The sequence below is a fragment of the Bombyx mori genome, chromosome 11, assembly GCF_030269925.1.
Source record: "Bombyx mori chromosome 11, ASM3026992v2".
NCBI classification, from domain to species: domain Eukaryota; kingdom Metazoa; phylum Arthropoda; class Insecta; order Lepidoptera; family Bombycidae; genus Bombyx; species Bombyx mori.
Window position 1 is genome coordinate 637,526 of NC_085117.1, and position 21,743 is coordinate 659,268.

General features: G+C 43.8%; 3 protein-coding genes across 4 annotated transcripts in view; 2 read left to right on the plus strand and 1 right to left on the minus strand.

Moving 5' to 3' along the window:
* The first annotated feature begins 119 nt into the window (after nucleotides 1-119).
* On the plus strand, nucleotides 120-2,416 carry LOC101742241 (MIP18 family protein galla-2). The gene is made up of 2 exons (XM_004922115.5): nucleotides 120-521; nucleotides 1,352-2,416. Exons 1-2 carry the CDS (start codon nucleotides 245-247, stop codon nucleotides 1,537-1,539), a joined length of 465 nt encoding a protein of 154 aa, XP_004922172.1. The 5' UTR covers nucleotides 120-244; the 3' UTR covers nucleotides 1,540-2,416.
* Nucleotides 2,417-4,014: 1,598 nt separating this feature from the next.
* Nucleotides 4,015-21,743, minus strand: part of LOC101737330 (monocarboxylate transporter 12) — a 28,935-nt gene continuing 11,206 nt past the window's right edge. Inside the window, exons 2-18 of the mRNA XM_021350058.3 lie at nucleotides 21,601-21,699; nucleotides 20,713-20,817; nucleotides 19,139-19,272; nucleotides 18,451-18,644; nucleotides 17,308-17,451; nucleotides 16,498-16,564; nucleotides 15,691-15,806; nucleotides 14,793-14,924; nucleotides 14,035-14,186; nucleotides 13,512-13,578; nucleotides 12,947-13,073; nucleotides 12,050-12,190; nucleotides 10,846-10,988; nucleotides 9,906-10,011; nucleotides 9,136-9,209; nucleotides 8,416-8,562; nucleotides 4,015-7,923 (exon numbers count right to left, since the gene is read on the minus strand). Of these exons, the coding sequence (XP_021205733.2) occupies nucleotides 7,787-7,923; nucleotides 8,416-8,562; nucleotides 9,136-9,209; nucleotides 9,906-10,011; nucleotides 10,846-10,988; nucleotides 12,050-12,190; nucleotides 12,947-13,073; nucleotides 13,512-13,578; nucleotides 14,035-14,186; nucleotides 14,793-14,924; nucleotides 15,691-15,806; nucleotides 16,498-16,564; nucleotides 17,308-17,451; nucleotides 18,451-18,644; nucleotides 19,139-19,272; nucleotides 20,713-20,817; nucleotides 21,601-21,699 (2,085 nt within the window). The 3' untranslated portion in view covers nucleotides 4,015-7,786. The remainder of the gene's footprint in view (nucleotides 7,924-8,415; nucleotides 8,563-9,135; nucleotides 9,210-9,905; nucleotides 10,012-10,845; nucleotides 10,989-12,049; nucleotides 12,191-12,946; nucleotides 13,074-13,511; nucleotides 13,579-14,034; nucleotides 14,187-14,792; nucleotides 14,925-15,690; nucleotides 15,807-16,497; nucleotides 16,565-17,307; nucleotides 17,452-18,450; nucleotides 18,645-19,138; nucleotides 19,273-20,712; nucleotides 20,818-21,600; nucleotides 21,700-21,743) is intronic.
* Nucleotides 11,571-21,743, plus strand: part of LOC134199623 (uncharacterized) — a 500,100-nt gene continuing 489,927 nt past the window's right edge. For both annotated transcript variants that reach the window (XM_062670889.1, XM_062670890.1), the window contains exon 1: nucleotides 11,571-11,800. The gene's annotated coding sequence lies outside the window, so the exon portion shown is untranslated. The remainder of the gene's footprint in view (nucleotides 11,801-21,743) is intronic.

Here is a 21,743-nt window from a genome sequence, read left to right on the forward strand (position 1 = left end):
GCAGCGTCTGTCATTTTTCATAAAATTAAGAATATAAACTAAAATAAGATATGACTTAAAGATCTTAGTTACCATGTCATAAAATTCCTAAAAAAAAGAGATAGAGATAGAAGTGAGTTATTATTTTGAGTAGAAAGGCTGTATGGGCTTAGATCCCCTTGCCTTTCATAATAAGGAAAAATTGTACCAAAAAATATATTTTGAGTAGAACGAATTGATATAATAAAAAGTTCGAACTTATAAAATGACCAAAACAGCGGATAACATCAACCCTCACATTTACGAGAAGGGTTCAGAACGGGAGATCACTTCTTCGGAACGCGACGAAGACTTGCAAGATGAATTTGATGATCGCGAAATATTTGATTTAATACGAAATATAAATGATCCTGAACACCCATTGACACTCGAGGAGCTCAGGGTGGTGGAAGAGAAGAATATAATCGTTAATAACGATGATAGTACTGTATTAGTCAATTTTACACCGACAATTCCCCATTGCAGTATGGCGACTCTGATAGGTACGTACTTTTTTTAGCATTAAAACCTATAGTTAATGAGAGAGTAACACACACATAACCAACGCACACCGATAATGGTGGAACAGCCAATATTTCTAAATTAATATTATCATACTAATGTTTTTTTATTGGCAAGCAAATAAACATTCATGCCCAGCCAACGAACAGCTTCCTTTTTTTAATTGCGTGGGTAGACGATCATACAGCCCGCTTGGTGGGGAGTAGCTACAGTCCCTCATGGAAGGTAGCAATTTCAGGGGTGCAACTAAAGTGCAGTCTACCGCTGACCATTTTCAATGGATTGATAATGGGTTACCGTAAACTCTTATCTCTCATCTCTCATCTTAGGCAGTTGAAAAGATCTCGCCAGTTATATTTCAAAATTGTCACCTCTCTTTCGGCCAATATGATCGAAGAACTCAAATATCTTCCTGAAGCAGACGATAGAAAGCCTTTGGATATTGAGCTGTTTTAATATGGATGCGTTAGTCTGATATTTTGTCCACGGAATAGTCACTACTGTCTAGCCTATTCCCAATTTGAACCATTATTGTTTTTGCTTAAGAGAGAGTAATTTTAAAATAGGGCTCAAACTTCGAGTTGCTCAAACTTCGAGTTCAGGACTCAAGATGGGTGGCAGTTGTCCCAATGTGATGTCCACGGACATCTGTAATGGCTATAAACTATGAGAGCTGTGAGCTTGTTCATTCCCCTAGTGCAGTTAAACACTTTTGTAGATAATCTGTTCTGTTATAGTTCTAATTAAAGTTGTGAAGCTTCCGGAAAAAAGTACTGCAAGCTTAATTAATGAGATTTGATTTTTATTTCAGGTCTTTCAATACGAGTTCAACTACTCCGAGCTCTGCCAAGCCGTTTCAAAGTGACCGTACAAGTATCGGAGGGCTCTCACGCTTCCGAACATGCGGTCAACAAACAGTTAGCGGACAAGGAAAGAGTTGCTGCAGCTTTAGAGAACAATAATCTACTGCAAATCATCAATCAATGCATAGCTGTTTAATTGATAGGGATAAATTTATTTGTAAGCCAGATTATCAGTGGCTTTGGTCCAAAGAATGCTGGTACGGCATCTGATTCACTTGCATATACATTTGAGGTTATAGACGTATCATTCAATTATCGATCTTAAAATATGATGCCTATGACTTCATTGGTCACTTGCTGGTACCTGTTTTGAAGGAGACAGCTTATATTATTTATTATTGCTTATAAATACTTGAATGCTTAATGGGTTCCTGTAGGACCTCTTGTGAGTCCGCGCGGGTGGGTACCACCGCCCCGCCTATTTCTGCCGTGAAGCAGTAATGCGTTTCGGTTTGAAAGGTGGGGCAGCCGTTGTAACTATACTGAGATCTTAGAACTTATATCTGAAGGTGTGTGGCGCATTTACATTGTAGATGTTCCAGTAACCACTTAACACCAGGTGGGCTGTGAGCTCGTCCACACATCTAGGCAATAAGAGATAAATAAACATTAAATACCTATTTATTTTGTATTTTAGCAGGAAATAAAAGGCTTTCTATTTTATATTTATTTATTGCTCATATGGGTCAAACTTGCCGGCAATGGTATTTAATCTGTCACTAGAGCCCAGGGAAATCATGAAAGTGAAATTCATTACTGCTTGACGTCAGAAAAATATAGTGATCTAGACTTGCAATTGTGTTTTTTTTTTTTTTTTGTCCTACCACCATTAATATTTAGACCTTGTGTTCCATGAATAATGATAATATACACTATGTTTTCAATGTGCTCTGATATCTGTCTACTGGATAATAAAAGTTGATAGCCTAAATAATCATAGAAAAAAAAATGTATATTTTTAGTGAATTTATGTAAAAATATTTTGTATAGTTAATAAATAAATAAATTATGTATGTGGTTTGTTATTTACTGCTCGTATTCGCGGGAAATTTGCACTCAAAAAGTCAAACTCTTATTTTATAAACACTTATATTTTTGTGGTATTCGGATTTTAACAAGAAAACTGAGAAAACTAAGCTAGGAACTAGATCAGCCTTTCTCAAAGTGGGCGATAACGCCCGCTTGTCGCTGTAGGCATAAAGGATGGTAAGAGACCCAGAAAAAAAATGGGGGCGTTGTGTAGAGGCTTGGGAAGCGATTTGTAATTTCGTCTTGGAGGACTTAGACAACGACCGAGGTCTTTCTATAGTGGTTAAGTAGGTGAAAAAACGGGGGCGCTAAAAAATAATTTATTCTCAAAGTGTACTGTAGACAAAATATGTTTGAGAACCCCTGGACTAGACGATACTAATTATATTAATATTATGTATACGAAGATATTATTTTTATTTTAAATGCTAAATCGGCGCGAGAATGACTGACGTCAGGTGACACCTGCGCGTTCAGGAATAAAATTTCGATCGTGCCCAATGACTAGGGTTATAGTATAGTATGTTATTTCGGATAATTTTGGCCTATACTTTATGTGAACAATTACGAACAATACTGGTGTTAGGACCTCTTGTGAGTCCGCGCGGGTAGGCACCACCACCCTGCCTATTTCTGCCGTGCAGCTGTAATGCGTTTCAGTTTGAAGGGTGGGGCAGCCGTTGTAACTATACTTGAGACCTTAGAACTTATATCTCAAGATAGGTGGCGACATTTACCGCTCCGGTAACCACTTAACACCAGGTGGGCCGTGAACTCGTACACCCACCTAAGCAATAAATTAATAAAAAGTTGCCCGAGCGCCTCCGAAGGAGACCTAACAACTCAAGAGCAGCTGCTCCGCGAATGCATCTACTACCGGATCGGAATCGCGACCCGCTCAAAATATACAGCGAGAAACTCAGCTGGGCTGGTGTATGGATATGGATTAGGTTGCGCAGTTACCAGAGCCCCTAAACCTGCTGCTAATGTTAGAGCTAAAGGCGTCTAATGCAAGGGTTATTGGATCTGATGGATCCGTAAGGACGCGTCTAGGGCGTCGACGGTGACTGGCTCCTGCATAATCAGCATTCGGGAAGCAGTCAGCGGCGGTCACGATTGGGCGATTAACATGACGCATAGCTTCATCGAAGTGCAGTTCCGACGCTGACTTCATGTTTTCGAATCGTTACGAGGTCCAGGTCGTCGTGTATCTCGGCGTTCCTTACTAACCAAGCAATATGTCTGTGTGCTTAGTGCGAGTTTTTTAACGTTCTCGATAGCGTAAAAGTTAACTCATATTTGTATGGAATGGGATCGTTTGCCTATGTTTGCCGCTATGTGGGGCGCTGTTCCAAATGCATACAAAATTGGGCCAACTTTTACGCTATCGAGAACTTTAATAGACTCGCACTAAGCACACTGAAGTAGATACGACTTTTTTTTTTGTTGCCCTTGTAGGCAGACGAGCACACGGCCCACATGATGGTGAGTAGTTACCGTCGCCCATGGACTTCAGCAATGCCAGGGGCAGAGCCAAGCCGCTGCCTACCGAGTCCGAGCCCTACGTAAGAAAACCACAATATACTTAGGACATTAATCAGTTTATTTCATTTCACACAACACAGTGATATTTTTCGTTTACATAAATTATCAATTTTCACAATCTTAATGTTACATATTCTTATATACAAACATCGATCGAACATAATACATTCTCCTTTAGATGTCATAGTGCCTAGACAACACATTAGATGTAAAAATTTTAGATGACATTTATCTTCGCACGTACCTACCTAATAATAGCAAGTGTTTGTGCTATTAAAAACTTGCAGTCGTAAATAAGACGCTAGTAGGATTATTCATTTAGTAAATTAATTGAAATAGATAAGAAATACGAATCGCAATGTGTCGCGTATCTATGGCAAAATGTTCCAAATTGTTTTTTTTTTTTGCTTTTTGTAATGACATTGTTGCCAGCGTCGAGTTTATAATATGATATCCACATAATTATCATGTCATATTTTTAATTGAACTTCAACTTAGTTTACTCCATTCAAAAGCTGAAGTTTTTTTTTTTGTTAAAATCATTTTTCCAAATTGTAAACTCTATAAGGGTCTCCTGTGAAGTTGCAATAATGTCGCTTACACATTATATAATGAAATAAATCAAATGTTAATGATTTATCTAAAATTTCGCATTGAAATTAGTCTTAAAGTAAAATGATAGGAATTTACTGAGATTTCGTTATTTATTTTTTGTAGGACCCGATCTACAATACACGTCCAGCGATTTTTTTTAATTTCCCCGAATTTGTGCCCTTTCACCGACGCTAACTGATAAATAAACCATTATCATTATTGCACGCTCACACAAGAATAAAGAAGAGAGAAAGTGGCACCTGTGACAGAGAAGCCGAGGAGTGCGCGCTTGGGATGATATGGACATGTGATGAGACCAAATGAAAATGATGTTGTTAAGAGAGTGTTAACTATGAATGTGGAAGGATTTAGAGGAAGAGGTAGACCTAAGAAGAAATGGATGGATTGCGTGAAAGACGATATGGGTAGGAGGGGAGTGAGCGAAGAAATGGTATATGATAGAAGAGTATGGAAGGAGAAAACATGTTGCACCGACCCCATGTGACTGGGAGAAGGGCAGGAGAATGATGACACACGAATAGAGACTACTTATATATTATTAAAATAAAACAATTCACGCAACTTATTATCTGCACGCGTTCTCGCCAAAAGGTATCTGATTCGTAATTAGAAACATAAATAAGTGAGATTCTTGTCAGTGATAACAAGAACTCATTATTTGCATTCAATCCACAAAAGAAATTATATTAATTAACAATTATTGCCCGACCCAGAAGCTGATTTTTTACACTTCAAGGGGAGTTTCAACATTATAATTGCCTAAGTTGATACAAAATGCTATGCAATAGCTTTACCGCCGCAGTCCCTGAGTACCACACGTATTTTTTTTATGAATAATAAATTAATCTACATTTATTTTTCATACGAGATTGTGTTTATTTTTTATCGTCTCTGAATCTATTGGCTTTTCATAAAAAATTCCCGCCCCTCAACTCATGTCGCTTCAGGTCCTATGTGTAATGCGTAAATCCACCACTGTTTCTACCCCTCCAATAATTGAACTGTAATTTTAATATAATATGCTTCCTAAGGATGGCAAGTACAAAAAGTTTTTTTTTACTTGGAGACCGCATTCAGGGTACTATTGAAAACTAGTTTTAATTACCCTAAATAAACACACAACGTAGGTACCTACACGTAAAAAAAGCATGACAATCTCGAAAGACCTCCTCAATAGTGGCAAAGTGGAAGATAAGAGGCTTAGGGAGCGTAATCCCTCTGGTCCGATCGGATCAAGAGGACTTTGGACTTCAGCATCAATGTCGTTATCCACTACGTGGAGGACAGGATGGGATGGAGGAACATAGTCCTAACAAAAGTGCTCTGTAAATGTCACGATCCTCAGCACTGAAGAACATGACGCAAGGAGGAGATAGGTACACGTAAGGCCAGCAGAGTCTATCGAGAAACTTATTGTTCAGGGTAGGGTCAATAGTAAAAGACCTCGTGGACAAAGCCCCATGCGCTGGACTGATCAAGTTAAGAATCTCACCAAAACCCCATTTGACGACTGCATGCGCTAAGTCTTCGCGAATTACGGAGAGCAGCTGTCTCTTCTTTGTCTCCTCCTTATCCCACTAGGTTGGGTCGGCACAGCCAATTTTTCTCTTCCATTCTCTTCTATTAGCCGTCATTTCAACACTCACTACTCTCTCTCTCATATCGTCATTCACACACTCCATCCATGTCTTCTTCGGTCGACCTCTTCCTTCTCTACCTTGCACTGCCATTTCCATACATCTCCTAGTCACATGCATCTTCTCTCTACGCATCACATGTCCACACCATGCTAACCGTCCGCTCTTTAATTTGTTGATTACCGTGGCTACTTTCACACTTCCTCTGATAAGGAATGAGTATATCAGAGTATTGGAGAACAGCCGTCAAGGCTTATAATAAACAAGGATCCCACATGACCACTACTGCTCTGCCAAGAGTAATCGACTATGAAGATGAGACTTATGGACGATAACATACTTGAGACTTTAGAACTTATATCTCAAGGTGGGTGGCGCATTTACGTTGTAGATGTCTATGGGCTCCAGTAATCACTTAACACCAGGTAGGCCGTGAGCTCGTCGATCTATCTAAGCAATAAAAAAAAGGTAGGTGTTCAGTAATCCGGCAGAAAATTTGTTTGAACTTACCACATCGGGTCATTGACCCCGACAATGTTCGTATTCCATTGCGCGCGGTAAAAAATATATCTTCTTTGAAAAAGAAAAACACTACATTAATTCTTTTTTAAAACTGTAACGGACATGGAAAATAGAGAGCCAACGCAAAAACTTGAATCGCGCTGACGATAGCTTAAGAAGCTCAGTCGCAAAAGCTCCGGATATGAACCGGCTCGATTCGGCGGCTTCCCTCAATCATTCGCCTTAAAATATTCGTATAGTCCAGTAAAAGCTCCTTAGTCGAGCTTCCTTCATTCGCGTTTTCACTATTCGCGGATTTAAAATTAAAAACGACCCAATACCTATATTCGCGTCTAAAGATCTCTTTATTCGCTGATCTCATCACTAAATTTGTACATGCACATTAATGAAAAGTATTCCAATATGTACTTGGGTATCCAATGTCCTTTAGACGCGTCGTCAAATTGACTAATAAAAAACGTAAAACAGACCTTATTACAACTACGCTTAAAGTATGTTATTATTTTGTCACGTACGGAACGTATCCTCTATGATCTCCCATATATGTAAATTATCATTCCGCATTCACTTCAGTTTCTACATTCGCGGCGTATTCACGGAACATGCACCAAGCGAATAAAGAGCTTCTACCGTATCCCGCTATAAGAATTTTCCCATCGACTTTTAGAAAGAGATATTCGGCTATTTTAGCTTTCATATAGCGTCATCTCTGTCGCACGCTACCTATGTTTGGACGTTTGGTAATCGTTCATTGTGTGCGAGAGAGACAACGCTCTACGAAGCTAGCCGATTCTCTCTTTCTAAAGTTCGATGTGCGATATTTATCGTCGGGCACTGTACCCTACTTTGTGCTCAGGGCGATTTTTCTAACGTTCTCGATATCGAAAAAGTTAACTCGAATGCGATTGTAACAGCGTCCCTAGCGGCAAACGTAGGCATACGTTCCAACTCCACACCTGAGTTAACTTTTTCGATATCGAGAGCGTTAAAGAACTCGAGCTAAGCACTCTGATATCACAATCCGGCTGAGCAAACTCAGTCCACCGTGGAGCCATTGTCGTCGTTCTTGGTGCTGACGTGGAACGCTATGACCGGGATCGTGCCCAGGACCATGCAGGATCCCATCCCGTAGAAGCACCAGGAGAAACCTCCGGTCAAGTCTCTTATATAGCCTGGAAATGAATGAATAGAATACCAGTTGACGTTTAACCTGTGGCGCTTCTGTGCGCTTAGTGCTAGTTTTTTAACGTTCTCGATCGCGTAAAAGTTAACTCAAATTTGTATTGAGTTCGAACAGCGCCCCTAGCGGCGAACGTAAGCAATTAAGTTTACGCAATCGAGAACTTGTTTTTTCTTTCTTTCGGACCAGTTGCCGAACCTCCTACGAGGTGCCCCGGGGTCAGAACCTGGCCAGAGTAGGGGGGTTCCCGCGGTCAACGCTACAACCAGACACGCGGCGCCACCCCGAGGACGCCCGACCGACGGGTCGTCGAGGCGATAGTCGACGACCAACCACGCCGGTCTCCGCGATACTGCGGCCCTACCAAGCCGCCCGGGCGATGCCGTTGGTGTTCCGGGATACCTTGCTGGATCAGTACCAACCTGCCAGTTCGGAATACGCGATCGAGAACTTAACTTTAGTACGACGCCCAAAAAGCCCATACCTGCAGTTGGTGGTACAGAGACGGCAGCTACGCTCTGGAACATTCTGACGAGCCCGTACGAGGACGCAATGCGCGCGGTGCCGAAGGCGTCCGCCAGCAGCACCGGAACCAGCAGGAACCAGCAGCCGAGGCAGAGGCCGTACGCTCCTGAGTTACACACGGAGAGCAATGTATACTAATTTTGAATACAGCGCCATCTATTAGCCGAATTGGGAAGTAACTTTTGTATATATACAAGCGCCGTCTATTAGCATAAGCGGAAAATAAATTTACAGTATTTGCGCGTTATCAATTTTTTTTATTTGTTATGTGGGGGGACGAGCAAACGGCCCACCTAGTTTTAAGTGGTTACCGAAGCCCATAGACATCAACAACTTAACTGCTGCCACCCATCTTCTGATATGAGTTCTAAGGTCTCAGTTTTTATAGTACAACGGCTGCCCCACCCTCTAATCTGAAGCGCATTACTGCTTCACAGTAGAAATAGGTGAGGTGGTGGTACCTACCCGTGCGGGCTCACGAGATGTCCTACCACTAGTACAGGTACAGTACAGTAGTTTTGAATACAGTGCCATCTATTGGCCTAGTTGGGAAGTATATCTGCTCATCACACAAAGCTTGCCCGATGCGAGAATCGAATCTACGACCCCTAGCGCCACAGTCAGGAGCGCTGACTACTGGACCACTGAGACAGTTTAAATGTATGTTAGGTCCTCAAACCTGAGACTATAGCGAGGGACCACCAGGAAGTTAGACTCGGCAGCGTCAGCACAGCCGCTCCAGCAACGAAGATACTGCGAAACAAGTAAATTGACATTAATCTATTCTGAATCCACAGAGTTTCTCTTTTTTTTTATTATTGCCTTGATGGGAGTTCACGGCCCATTTAGCGTTAAGTGATAGCCGCAGCCCTTAGACAAGTTTTACACCTCGAGATATGAGCTATAAGGTCTCAGTTTAAACTTTTTTTTCCCTACCTATTGTAGAAAGGGGTTATTCTAGATTCACCGAACTAGTAGGTGAGCTCACGGGGCTCAAACCTGACGAAGTTCCTAACACTGACTCTAGCACGAGCAGTGCTTCGCAGAATCTACCACGCGACCCACTGAGAAGATCCGGCGAGAAACTCAGTGGCCCATCATCATTGCAGTTGAAGTAATATTAAATGTGCATTATTAGGGATAACACAAAAACCACTGGTCGGATATAGATTTAAATGGGTCATGCCGGGAATCGCAAACTTTCAAATACAGAAAAGGTACCATCAAAATCGGTTTACTTAGATAAAGCTCTGTGATACATATAAAAGTCGAATTGAAAACCTCTTTCTTTTTTTAAATCGGTTAAAAATTTCACGACGCACGTAGTTTCCGGAAGCTCGTTTACTGTAATTTAATGTTAATTGTGTTTTGGTGTGCAAAGTATGTGGTATAGGTGTAAAGTATGTTCTCTCTCTCTCTCTTTCTCTCTCTCTCTCTTCTATAGCTTACCTGATGATATAGGCTTTCCTTCTACAGAACAAGTGTAGATCGCACAGCCAGCCCAGCCCCAGCCTCCCGCACAGGTCCAGTACAGCGCTGATGGCCACCAACCGACCTGGTACATATACAAATCGTTTTAAACTTCAATTTCATTGATGTTCGCTTGTTTGTTGCAACTATCCCAACCAACTTCACTGATTAAGGTACTCATCGATCAGCCATTTAATAAAGCGTTATAAAAAATCAATCAAAAAAATCCACAGCATTAAATCGACGGGTGAAAAGGAAATTCGCTTAATAGGTATGCGACATTTATCTTTGTAATTAAAGGTGCGTTTTATTTGGTATCAATATCAACAGTTCGATGTTCCTAATTGAACTTCAATTAAGCTTACTCCATTCAAATAACTGAAGAAGTTTCTTTTTTTCATTACGAATTTTTTTCCAAATATTAAACTTGAAATGGCTCTCCTGTAAAGTTCCATGACGCTTAAACCAAACAGCCTTTCAGAAAAGAAACAGCGTCATCTCTTATTAAAGTATGTAAACATTCAAACGTCAAAACAACGCCATCTATTATTCCATTATAAAAACTTTTTTTTAGTGTTGAAGGAAGATTAGGATTGGCCCGGAGGCTTTTCCAGTTTCACGAGGACAGGTGGGCGAGCAAAGGCTCAGCCAGGAGGGGCGGGATTTACTAACAGCTGCCCGAGCGCCTCCGACGGAGACCTAACAACTCAAGAGCAGCTGCTTCGCGAATGAATCTACTACCGGATCGGAATCGCGACCCGCTGAGAAGATCCGGCGAAAAACTCAGCGAGCTAATGCATGGGGTACGGTTACCGGGGTCCTTAAGCCTGCTCCTAGTGTTAGAGCTGAGGGCGTCTAATGCAAAGGTTATTGGATCTGATGGATCCGTAAGGACGGGTATAAAAACTACAGTACTCACCGGCGGCTGCCTTCGTGTGCCCTATGGCGACCGTGTACGCCGGTAAGTAGTACAGCGCGTAAGGGGAGCCACAGGACATCAGCGCCACAGACGTACAAAGCAAACCGAATCGCCACGACTTCAACAGCGAAACGTCCAAGTATCTTTAAAAAAAAACACTTTTTTTTTACACAGGCTCTCACCGTGGTACATAGCCTTCCTGCCATGGTTTGCCACAACAATGAGTAAAGTAAAGTATCCATGAGTTTTTTTTATTTGTTGCTTATGTGGGTGGATGAAGCTCACAGCCCACCAAGTGTTGGAACCGAGTGGTTACTGGAACCCATAGACATCCACAACGTAAATGCGCCATCCAACTTCAGATATAAGTTCTAAGGTCTCAAGTATAGTTACAACGGCTGCCCTACCCTTCAAACCGAAACGCACTACTGCTTCACGACAGAAATAGGCGGGGTGGTGGTACCTACCCGCGCGGACTCACAAGCGTTCCTACCACGAGTGGGAGAAAAGATCTCTGGAAACGCACTGTGGGTGAACGCAGTACTTCCAGGTAGTATGCATGAACTTTTCACTGCTGGCGGGCGGTGCCATGGTAAAAACAAGATGGAGGGATCATCAGGAACTATTCCTCAGTGACAGAATAAAAGAGAATGTATGTGTATTTGTATGTTCACATAAAATTTAACGAGTTCCGACGAACGTAGCAAGTCGAATTTTATGAAATCTATATATATGACGGAGTTGGCTGGTTCCGTGGGGTTTTTAAAATGATGACGTCTGCGTCGCTGACGCCATTCTCTTCATCATTATGATTGCCTTCCATAGTGACAGTAATTAAGAATCACTTTTCCAATGAAATCCGTTTATTGCATTTCAAGTGTACAGCGATTTCAATAGAGAGCTCCGCTCCGTTCGACTGCTCGAGCCGGAATATTTTGTGCAACAATAGTCACTCGTATTCATAGTAGAATAGTGGGGGTAGCTTAGTCGTGAATTCTCTTAAATATCGTCTTAAACAGTTGTTCAAATGTGTATGTAACATTAATTAAATAGTTAACTTTAACTATTTTTAGTTACCTAAACAGTCACGTTGCGCCGACATATATAAAAGATAATATAATTATGTATACGTGAAAATACGCATTTTATGTCTTAATATAATATTTCATTTTGTTGCGGGAATAATCAAGGGAAATATCTATACCTGGATATCTTTTCAACGCAACCCTTGCTCGGTTTCTTCTCGGGTTCTTCGGACTTAATTTCAACTTCTTTCCTGATGACCTGGTCGGCGAGCTTACTCTGTGTCAAGCGGCTGGTCACGGGCGGACGAATATACAGAGAGCTGTCGTAAAAATCATAATGCATTTGTATATTATTGAATCACGCAAAAATAGCTGATAAAGACAGCTCAATAGGACCTACAATCAATTCAATCGTGGTATGACGCGAGAACAAGTTTAAGCCGAAAATCCGTTTTTCTGCCCCTACTTAATCATAGGTAGTTTAAGGGGCTATTCTAGTTACGTGCGGACTGTTGAGTTCACGGGCTCAACCTGAGAGAACTTACTAATACTGGCCCTAGTAAGAGTAGTGCTTCGCAGAATCTACCAGCGGATCGGAAACGCGACCCACTGAGAAGATCCGTGGAAGAAACTCAGTGGGCATTCGCGCGATACGAATGATGTGGCTGATAGCGTAGTAACGCCATCTAGTATGGAGTGGATAAATCACCGAAGTGACTGTAGTCGATTTAATTAAGTATACAAAATCCCATTGAATCATCATCATCATCATCATCATCATCAGCCTATAGCAGCTCACTGCTGGACATAGGCCTCTCCAATCGAACACCACTGAGCACGATAATTTAATAATTTCGGGTCAAATCTGGTTAAGCGAGCGGTTGGTGGTAGTCTATACCATATGGTCTGTGCCACCCATGATCGGACACTGTGGAGGAAAGTCACATGTGGTCGCGATCCTCAGCGGTGAGGGAACGATGAAGAAGAAGAACACGATCCTTGGCTTCCACCACCCTGCACAGAACTTCATTCCACCGTTATATAGTAATACCGTTGAATGGGACATAGCATCTCACCGACTCAATTTCCTTCTCGAAGCCTTGTAGACGCAAGTGCTGTCTGTAGACAGGTCCTCAACTGAATGAAGGATCGACGAGGATCTGATCGGCCGGAGGCGTAGTCTCACTACCTCGCGCGGTAGACCTAAATGAATAGCAGTAGTTTTTGATTATCGGTAGGCAGCAGCTTGGCTCTGCCCCTGGCAATGCTGAAGTCTATGGGCGACGGTAACTACTCACCGTCATCAGGTGGGCCGTATGCCCGTCTGTCCAAAAGGGCAATAAAAATTTGATTGAGTCTGATTGCTTGCAAGATGCCTTTGAAACTAGAATGGCCTTCATGATGACTAGGTTAAGTCAAGAGAAGACCCACCAGCTTACAGTAGAATTTTATTATTGCTTAGGTATCTGGACGAGGTCACGGCCCATTTGATGTTAAGTTACCGTTACTGTTAAGCACGTTACTTTTAAGTATTACTGCTTCACGGCAGAAATGGGCAGATTGGTAGTACCTACCCGTGCGGACTAACAAGACGTCCCACCACCGGTAAATATTTAGAGTCCAGTCCAGGCGACAACTTACCGACCACTCCGAGGACGTCCATCCCTTCGGAATCTTCAGAGTCAGACAGCTGGGACTGTCGCACTACCTTCGAACAACGTGTTAGAATAATTAAGCGTATAAGGCCCTTTTTTTTTAGGATTGAAGGATTACTCGTGACCTGGAGGCCTTTCCAGTTTCACCAGGGTAGGTGGGCGAGCAAAGGCTCAGTCAGGACGTTACTTTCTCATTACTGTCCCAACAAATGAAGACTTAAGCGAGTGGTAAATAAATATCGCTCATCGACCATTACAAAGAGACTTGATTACGGTGACGTGCGACAGAGACGCTCTGTGAGGACGGAATTAGCCGATTGCCTCTTTCTAAAAGTTGATGCCCCGTATTTATCGTCGGATACAGTACCTGCTCATTAGGGCGTTGACCATGGAGTGCGGAAAGAAAGTAAGAAAGAAAGAAGGAAGGAAAGAAAGAAAGAATGAAAGAGTCAGGGCCGCTAACCGTTGCACCAACAAGTCGGTAAACCATAAACTACTTATCGGCTTACTTGTATTAAGTTCGGATGCATTATCTCTGTCATTAGGTTCATTCTTTTCGTTTCTTCTTGCAGCAAAACGTTCTTCTGGTTCAGGGCCAGTTCGGGGTTGTGGTGAAACAAGCTGTGGAGGCAGTTGTCCTTGAGCGGCTCGATTTTGCCACCTGTTAATGCAATTAGTGTAATGAGGACTTCACTAAGCGGTTGGCGGTGCAAGGTAGTCGTCGTGGCCTAAAGGATAAGACGTCCGGTGCATTCGTGTGTAGCGATGCACCGGTGTTTGAATCTCGCAGGCGGGTACCAATTTTTCTAATGAAATACGTACTCAACAAATGTTCACGATTGACTTCCACGGTGAAGGAATAACATCGTGTAATAAAAATCAAACCTCCAAAATTATAGTTTGCGTAAACACTGATGGTAGGACCTCTTGTGAGTCCGCACGGGTAGGTACCACCACCCCGCCTATTTCCGCCGTGAAGCAGTAATGCGTTTCGGTTCGAAGGGTGGGGCAGCCGTTGTAACTATACTTGAGACTTTAGAACTTATATCTCAAGGTGGGTGGCGCATTTACGTCGTAGATGTCTATGGGCTCCAGTAACCACTTAACACCAGGTGGGCTGTGAGCTCGTCCACCCAACTACCTCATAAAATCTGTGACTCACTCCAACACTTACTATAAACATTAGGCTCTAAGTTGATTGAATGTGTGTGCCAGATAATTTTATATGGTTCCCCAACTGAGGACCTGTGTTATGGCGGAACCTCACCATCGTTGATGTCGTTGAGTAGAGTGGAGTGTTCGGTCGTGGTGGTGGTCGCTGGGGTCCGCTCCCCGCAGCCTGCCACCGGCGGGGGACGGTATAAGGTCGCCGCCACGCACACGTGCAGCATCCCCCCACCTGCGTACGGGTGCGAATGCTGATGACGATAATCTTAGTCCTCGCACAGACCAGGCTGTTTCTTGTAGTCCGGTTGTAAAATAGCTGTCGATAATCCCATTCTCACGGATCGTTTGGAACCTCTGGGTCTGCGGAGGGACTTCGGTTCGCTCTGTATTTTGTACCGTATGTTCCATGGGGACTGCTCTGAGGAATTGTTCGAGATGATACCGGCATCTCGTATTTATCATCACACCGCCCGCCGCAGGAGTAGAGTTCATCCATACTACCTGGAGCCACTGCGGTCATCCACAGTGCGTTTCCAAAGATCTTTTTGGCCACGTACCATCCGGCTATGGAATGAGCTCCCCTCCACGGTGTTTCCCGAGCGATATGACATGTCCTTCTTCAAACGAGGCTTGTAGAGAGTACTTAACGGTCAGCAGCGGCTCGGCTCTGCCTCTGGCATTGCTGAAGTCCATGTGCAACGGTAAGCACTCACTATCAGGTGGGTATGCCCATCTGCCTAGAAGAACTTATACATAGAAGCGTTTTAAAAAAGTCATTGGGAGCTGTGCTTCGCTTAAGAGTGTGGCTTGAAGAGTGGAGGACAGTGGATTAGATAGCATCTTATGTGTTGACGATTAAACACGTATAACCGTTAAGGGCTAGTTGGAACCAATATATCGACGGTCCCTTCGAACTAATGTCACGACTCTCTCAGGGTGCCTCTTAGACCGGCCCCCCGCCGAGAGCAGCCTCCGCGCCAGCCCCTTCAGACCCTCACCTAACAGAAGAACGGTTCCGTGCAGTCCATATACATCCACCAGTTTCTCGATCAACATCGGGAAGACGAAGCTGCCGGCAGCCGTCCCGCTCACGCAAATACCATTAGCCAGGGCCCTGGAAAAGACAAGTTCACGACATTCTAATGATTCGGTGGTGCAGTGGTCAGCGCTGACTGCTGGCCCAGGGTCGTGCGTTCGATTTCCAAATCGGGCAAACATTCGTGTTTTTCCCCTACCTATGCTGATAGCCTTGAGAAGCTATATCAGCATTACCCTAGCGTGTAGGTGAGCTTTTGGGGCTCAAACCGGAGACGTTGCTAACACTAGCCCTAGCAAGAGCAGTGTTTTGCAGAATCTACCACCGGATCGGAAACGCGACACACTGAGAAGATCCCGCGAGAAACTCAGTGGGCTAACCATTCATGCGATGAACAGGTTTCGTGTGCACGTTATATTGCAATATATTTAAACGTATACAGGTATGTACAGGTAATCCTCTTATAACGCGGTAGATACGTTCCTACAAAGTCCCGTTTTGTGAGAAACCGTGTTAGTTGTTATATAGAAACGCCCAGTGATTAATTTACGCGTAGGCCCAGGCCTAAAGCTTCACGTTATGAGGGCGGCAAAACTTTTTGAAACGACCACTACTATCTGGAATATTCTCGATAATTGTGGACTTGTCAAACCGAAACGCGTTACTGCTTCACGGCAGAAATAGGCAGGGCAGTGGTACTTATCAAGGCAGACTCACAAGACGTCCTACCACCAGTTTTAGACCGTCGAATACCGGATCCAATGCTCACCTGTGCTTGTCGAAGTACTGCGACACAATGACGATGCCTGGCGTTGTGGACAGTCCTCCGCCGATACCTGGAAACGAGAGGATATCGTATCAGAGCCACATCTCCTCCTCATCAATGCTCCAGACCGTAGCTCAATGCTCAGCATCGTGACTTGCCTGGGAGGTCTGCGTGCCATCTTTAGCCACTTATATCGGTCAGTAGCGCAGTGAAGTCCGTCGCTAGGACACTTGATCATAAGATCTTTTCTGGCTCAGACCCTTGGATCGTTTTTTTTCTTGATATATTTATTGCATTGATGGGTGGACGAATTCATGGTCCACCTGATGTTAAGTGGTTACCGGAGCCCATTGACATCGGCAACGCAAATGCTGCCACCCTCCCTGAGATATGAGTTCTGAAGTCTCAGTATAGTTACAACGGCTGCCCCACCCTTCAAACCGAAACGCATTACTGCTTCAGGGCAGAAATAAGCAGGGCGTTGATATCTACCCGTGCGGACTCACAAGTGGTCCTACCACCAGTTTCCATCCACTTTACCCGTCACTATGAGTATGTCACATGGTACATGATGCTTATGTTGAGCTGAAACGGAAATAGCGTTCGTGGCCTAAAAGGCAAGACGTTCATTGCGTTCCGAAGGATCCCACAAACTAGCTTATTCAACTACGGCCCCCTCAAGTGAATTCTTGTGACGCTTTTACATTATTTGATGGGCATCTGTGAAAGACGGTAACCACTATCATTGGACACGCGACCCGTCTGCCTTCGGGGCAACGAGAAACCAGCCGCCTGAGTCATCGCCCAACTCACCGGTCATGACCCCAAAACTGAGCAGCAGATGTAGCAGTCCCGTGCTGAAGAACGAGAGAGCGAGTCCACTCGCGCAGAACAGCCCACCGATGAACACGACCAGCCTGCAGGAGTACTTCTCGCAGAGAGCCGACGACAGTGGTGCTGCGGAGAACACTGGATTAGAGCGTGGTGCTGGTAGTCAGGTCCACACCGAATACCATAAACAGGAACTGTGTTATCAGTTTTATTATTATTTTACTGGTGGTATCGGACCTCTTATGAGTCCGCGCGGGTAAGTACCCACTACCCTGACTATTTCTGCCATGAAGTAGCAATGCATTTCAGCTTCAAAGGTGGGGCAGTCGTTATACTGTTAAAACGGAGACCTGAGAACTCATAGCTCTAAGTGGGTAGCGGAATTTACGTTGTACATGTCTACGGGCTCCGGTAACCACTTAGCACTAGGTCGGCCGTGAGCTCGTCCACGGACCTAAGCAATAAAAATAAAAAAAGATGGATGGACGAGCTCTCAGTATACCTAGTGTTAAGTGCTCACCGATAACAATGTAACAACAACATAAACGCCCTGAGACATGAGTTGTAAGGTCTCAGTTTTTACAGTACAACGGCTGGTTGGGAAACTTTTAAAACACATACAATATTCCAACGATCGACATCCTCAGCATGACAGATGCGTGAACACCATTCTTGAAACAAGAACGCGTCGCTTCGCCTCCCACCGGTGAATTATGAACACCATTAACGTACTGTTACGCGCTGAGGGTCCGGGATAAATAAAATTTCACCAAAGTACAACTTAAAAACTGTATTCAACACTTAAAACACTTCACAAATACTCTCAATTCGCTTGTTCCGCTTCGCTTAAGGTGATCCGTTCGCTGTTTCGCTTCGAACTGTTCCGATTACTGACTGCCATCCCTGCAACGCTTTTATAGCCGATACCTCATCCCTAGAACCATCGAGAATATTCCACACATCTCTAGTTGTAGTTCCCGCTATCTGACAGCAGATGGCGTTGTAATTCTCGATCATTCTGGATCTATCGATATTCGTTCGACTATTCGGCGATAGATGGCGTTACTCTTACCAGCGTAACAATACTAACCTGAAAATAATACACGAAAAATGATATCCACTCACCTAAAGCCAAGCACAACGTCGACAGAGCGGCCGGAATCCACGAAGCGACCGAAGCTGACGAATCCGGAAACGTCTCCATTATCTCCACGTACAGAACCCCGTAGGACTTGAAGAGACCAGCCACCCAAAACTGAACCATGAACGCGCCGAATACCACCACCCAGCCGTAGCCGCCGTCGGGAGGGACGATGCTCCTGTAAGGGGAGAAGTCGGTTATCATCTATATACACAGAAAACCAGGGCTCTCGATATCCTTTTTACCGCTTTTGTTGCTGCTTCTGTTTTTTGTGTACAATAAAGAATACTATAGCCAGGGTGCGGTCCATCCAGTCCTTCTGCTAATACCCTCAACACATTGTTTTTGTTTCCCCCTCATCATTCTCCTTTCCTTCTTACAATCACTTGGGATTGGTGCAACATGTTTCCTCCTTCCATACTCCTCTATCACATACCGTATCTTCGCTCACTCCCTTCTTACACATATCGTCTTTCACGCAATCCATCCATTTCTTCTTAGGTTTTTGTGTTTCCCCCTACTCTACGCATAATGGAAACTCCATGTAATGAAAAGTGTGGAAAAGAAATTCGCAACAACCTTTCATTTTAGTGAGTCAAATTCGTTAAAAATCCATTGCGCTTCGGTCACTACCACCGACCGCCTACCGTCGCACCTGTCGTGTATACTCACTCGGCATTCGACCCTGGAGGTCTCAACTTCCTGGACGCGGCCAGCAGCGGCCTCGCCGTCACCGAAGACAGCGTCAGCAGGGAATCCTCCTCCTGCTCCGTCGGAGACATCGCCGAGAGATACGCGCCGACTTGCTGTTACCAAATAACTCGTATTTCAAATAATTTGCATTAATCAATACATAGGCCTTTCCAGTTTCACCAGGACAGGTGGGCGAGCAAAGGCTCAGCCAGGAGGGGTGGGATTTGCTAACAGCTACCCGATCGCCTCCAAAGGAGACCTAACAACTCAAGGGCAACTGCTTCGCGAATGAATTTACCACCCGATCGGAATCGTCCGTAAATATGCAGCGAATACAGAAACACGTGATATGGAAAGCGCGTTTACAAAGGACAAGGAAAAGCGCGTTTTGAAGTCGTCGTGGCCTAAAGGATAAGACGTCCGGTGCATTCGTTGTTGCGATGCACCGGTGTTCGAATCCCGCAGGCGGGTACCAATTTTTCTAAGAAAATACGTACTTAACAAATGTTCACGATTGACTTCCACGGTGAAGGAATAACATCGTGTAATAAAAATCAAACCCGCAAAATTATAATTTGCGTAATCACTGGTGGTAGGACCTATTGTGAGTCCGCACGGGTAGGTACCACCGCCCTGCCTATTTCTGCCGTGAAGCAGTAATGCGTTTCGGTTTGAAGGGTGGGGTAGCCGTTGTAACTATACTGAGACCTTAGAACTTATATCTCAAGGTGGGTGGCGCATTTAAGTTGTAGATGTCTATGGGCTCCAGTAACCACTTAACACCAGGTGGGCTGTGAGCTCGTCCACCAATCTAAGCAATAAAAAAAAAAAAGGACATTCGGTTGGATACCGAAGTACAAATTGGAATCCTTTTTATCAATGTAACGATGTGCCAATTGGATCCGCGAATAAAGAAACCTTTAGTTGCGAACATAGGAATTTGGTCACATTTTTTATAATCCGTGTATATTGAAAACGTGATTGAAGTAAGTGCGAATAAGAAGCTTCACTGTATAGAATGGCACCCTGTGAACAGAACTCGTTGGGCCAAATTTAACGAGCCGAGTTCTATAACGGTCCAAGGGCAGCATACAATCTCAACACACAACTCTCTCGTACAATGTACTGTATTGTCATCATAACGCTGGTGTTCTGTAATAACCGGAGCTCACAGCGTGAACTTCGCCACCCACCCCTTATCCCTTTACACGTGAGGACGAAGTCTGAATTAGCTTTAATAGACTCTGAGACACCCTTCAAGCCAGAAGACATGACTTCGCAGACAGAAACAGACAGCACAGTCCGATGAAATATTGCGAGTTAGATTTTTATCGTACGCCATCTTATCTTTAGACCTTAGAACTGCAAACGTTGGGGACACTAACTTCTTTGTCACCGGCTAAATCTTTGACATTTTAAACAAGACCATTAACTATTGCGCCATCGTGTCAGAATTATTCTCCTGATGACATAAACATGATGATGTCTAGAAACGTCTAGAATTCTGATTCAAAGGGCTTTGGTTATTGAGCTAAACTCGCAAGCACACGTACCGTAGCTAAAGGCAGCTCCAATACCAGACTGGTAGGTCTTTGCTTCTCGATTGGGGCCGAGCGCACTGAGAGCAACGACCCGGCCTTGTCTGAAGACAGAGTCGCCTGCAGATAAAAATATATTTAGGTTAATCCTGTACTCTCTCAATCCTACACGGCACACATCAGCTGCAGGGCCAGATTTAGAAGAGGGCAACCGGGGCGAAAGCCCCGCGGCCTCCACAAACGGAGGGCCCCCACAATAAAGACTTTAGAAAAAAAACACGTGTGACACTCGGGGAATGCCGTGGTAAAGTTATTGCATAGCATTTTTTTATCAACTTATGCAATTATAATTAGACAATCATATTTTATTTTAAAACAATAAAAAACAAGACCGCGATTTATAAAGATTAACAAATGCAAAACATTAACTGTCCCCTTCACACTCATAAGCTAGACCGCGCGAGAGAGATATGGGCAGACTTTTCATGATGCGCATGCAGTGCGACGTCATGCCGCGCGCTTATTCACAAACACTACACAAGCGCAACGTGTGAATGTGTTGAACGCGAGCTACATGGTAGGCGGAGTAGGGTGGTGTTAGGTTTTATTTTCGTTACGGAATTTCTTGATTCGGTCGCCTTCGTTATTTTTTTTTTCATTGTTTTACATAACGTTAACGTTGACACAAAAATTCAATTTCAGATAATTCTTGTGGTAGTCAATCGTGAACATTTGTTAAGTACGTGTATTTCATTACAAAAATTAGTACTTGCCTGCGGGATTCGAACACTGTTGCATCGCTACATACGAATCCACCGGGCGTCTTATCCTTTAAGCCACGACGCCCTCATGTGCGTGATTTGTTCCTAGTTATTTCTTAATAAATTAGATTTTCCGGCTCACCTCAACATTATTCTCTGTTGGAAGGTCAATGGAGCACGACAGCGCGGTTGTGGGAGGCGCCGAGCAGCCCAGGACCTGATCGTCAAGGTTCGAAAACTCCTGAAATATGACATGAAGTTTATTGTTAATTGTATTACAAAGAA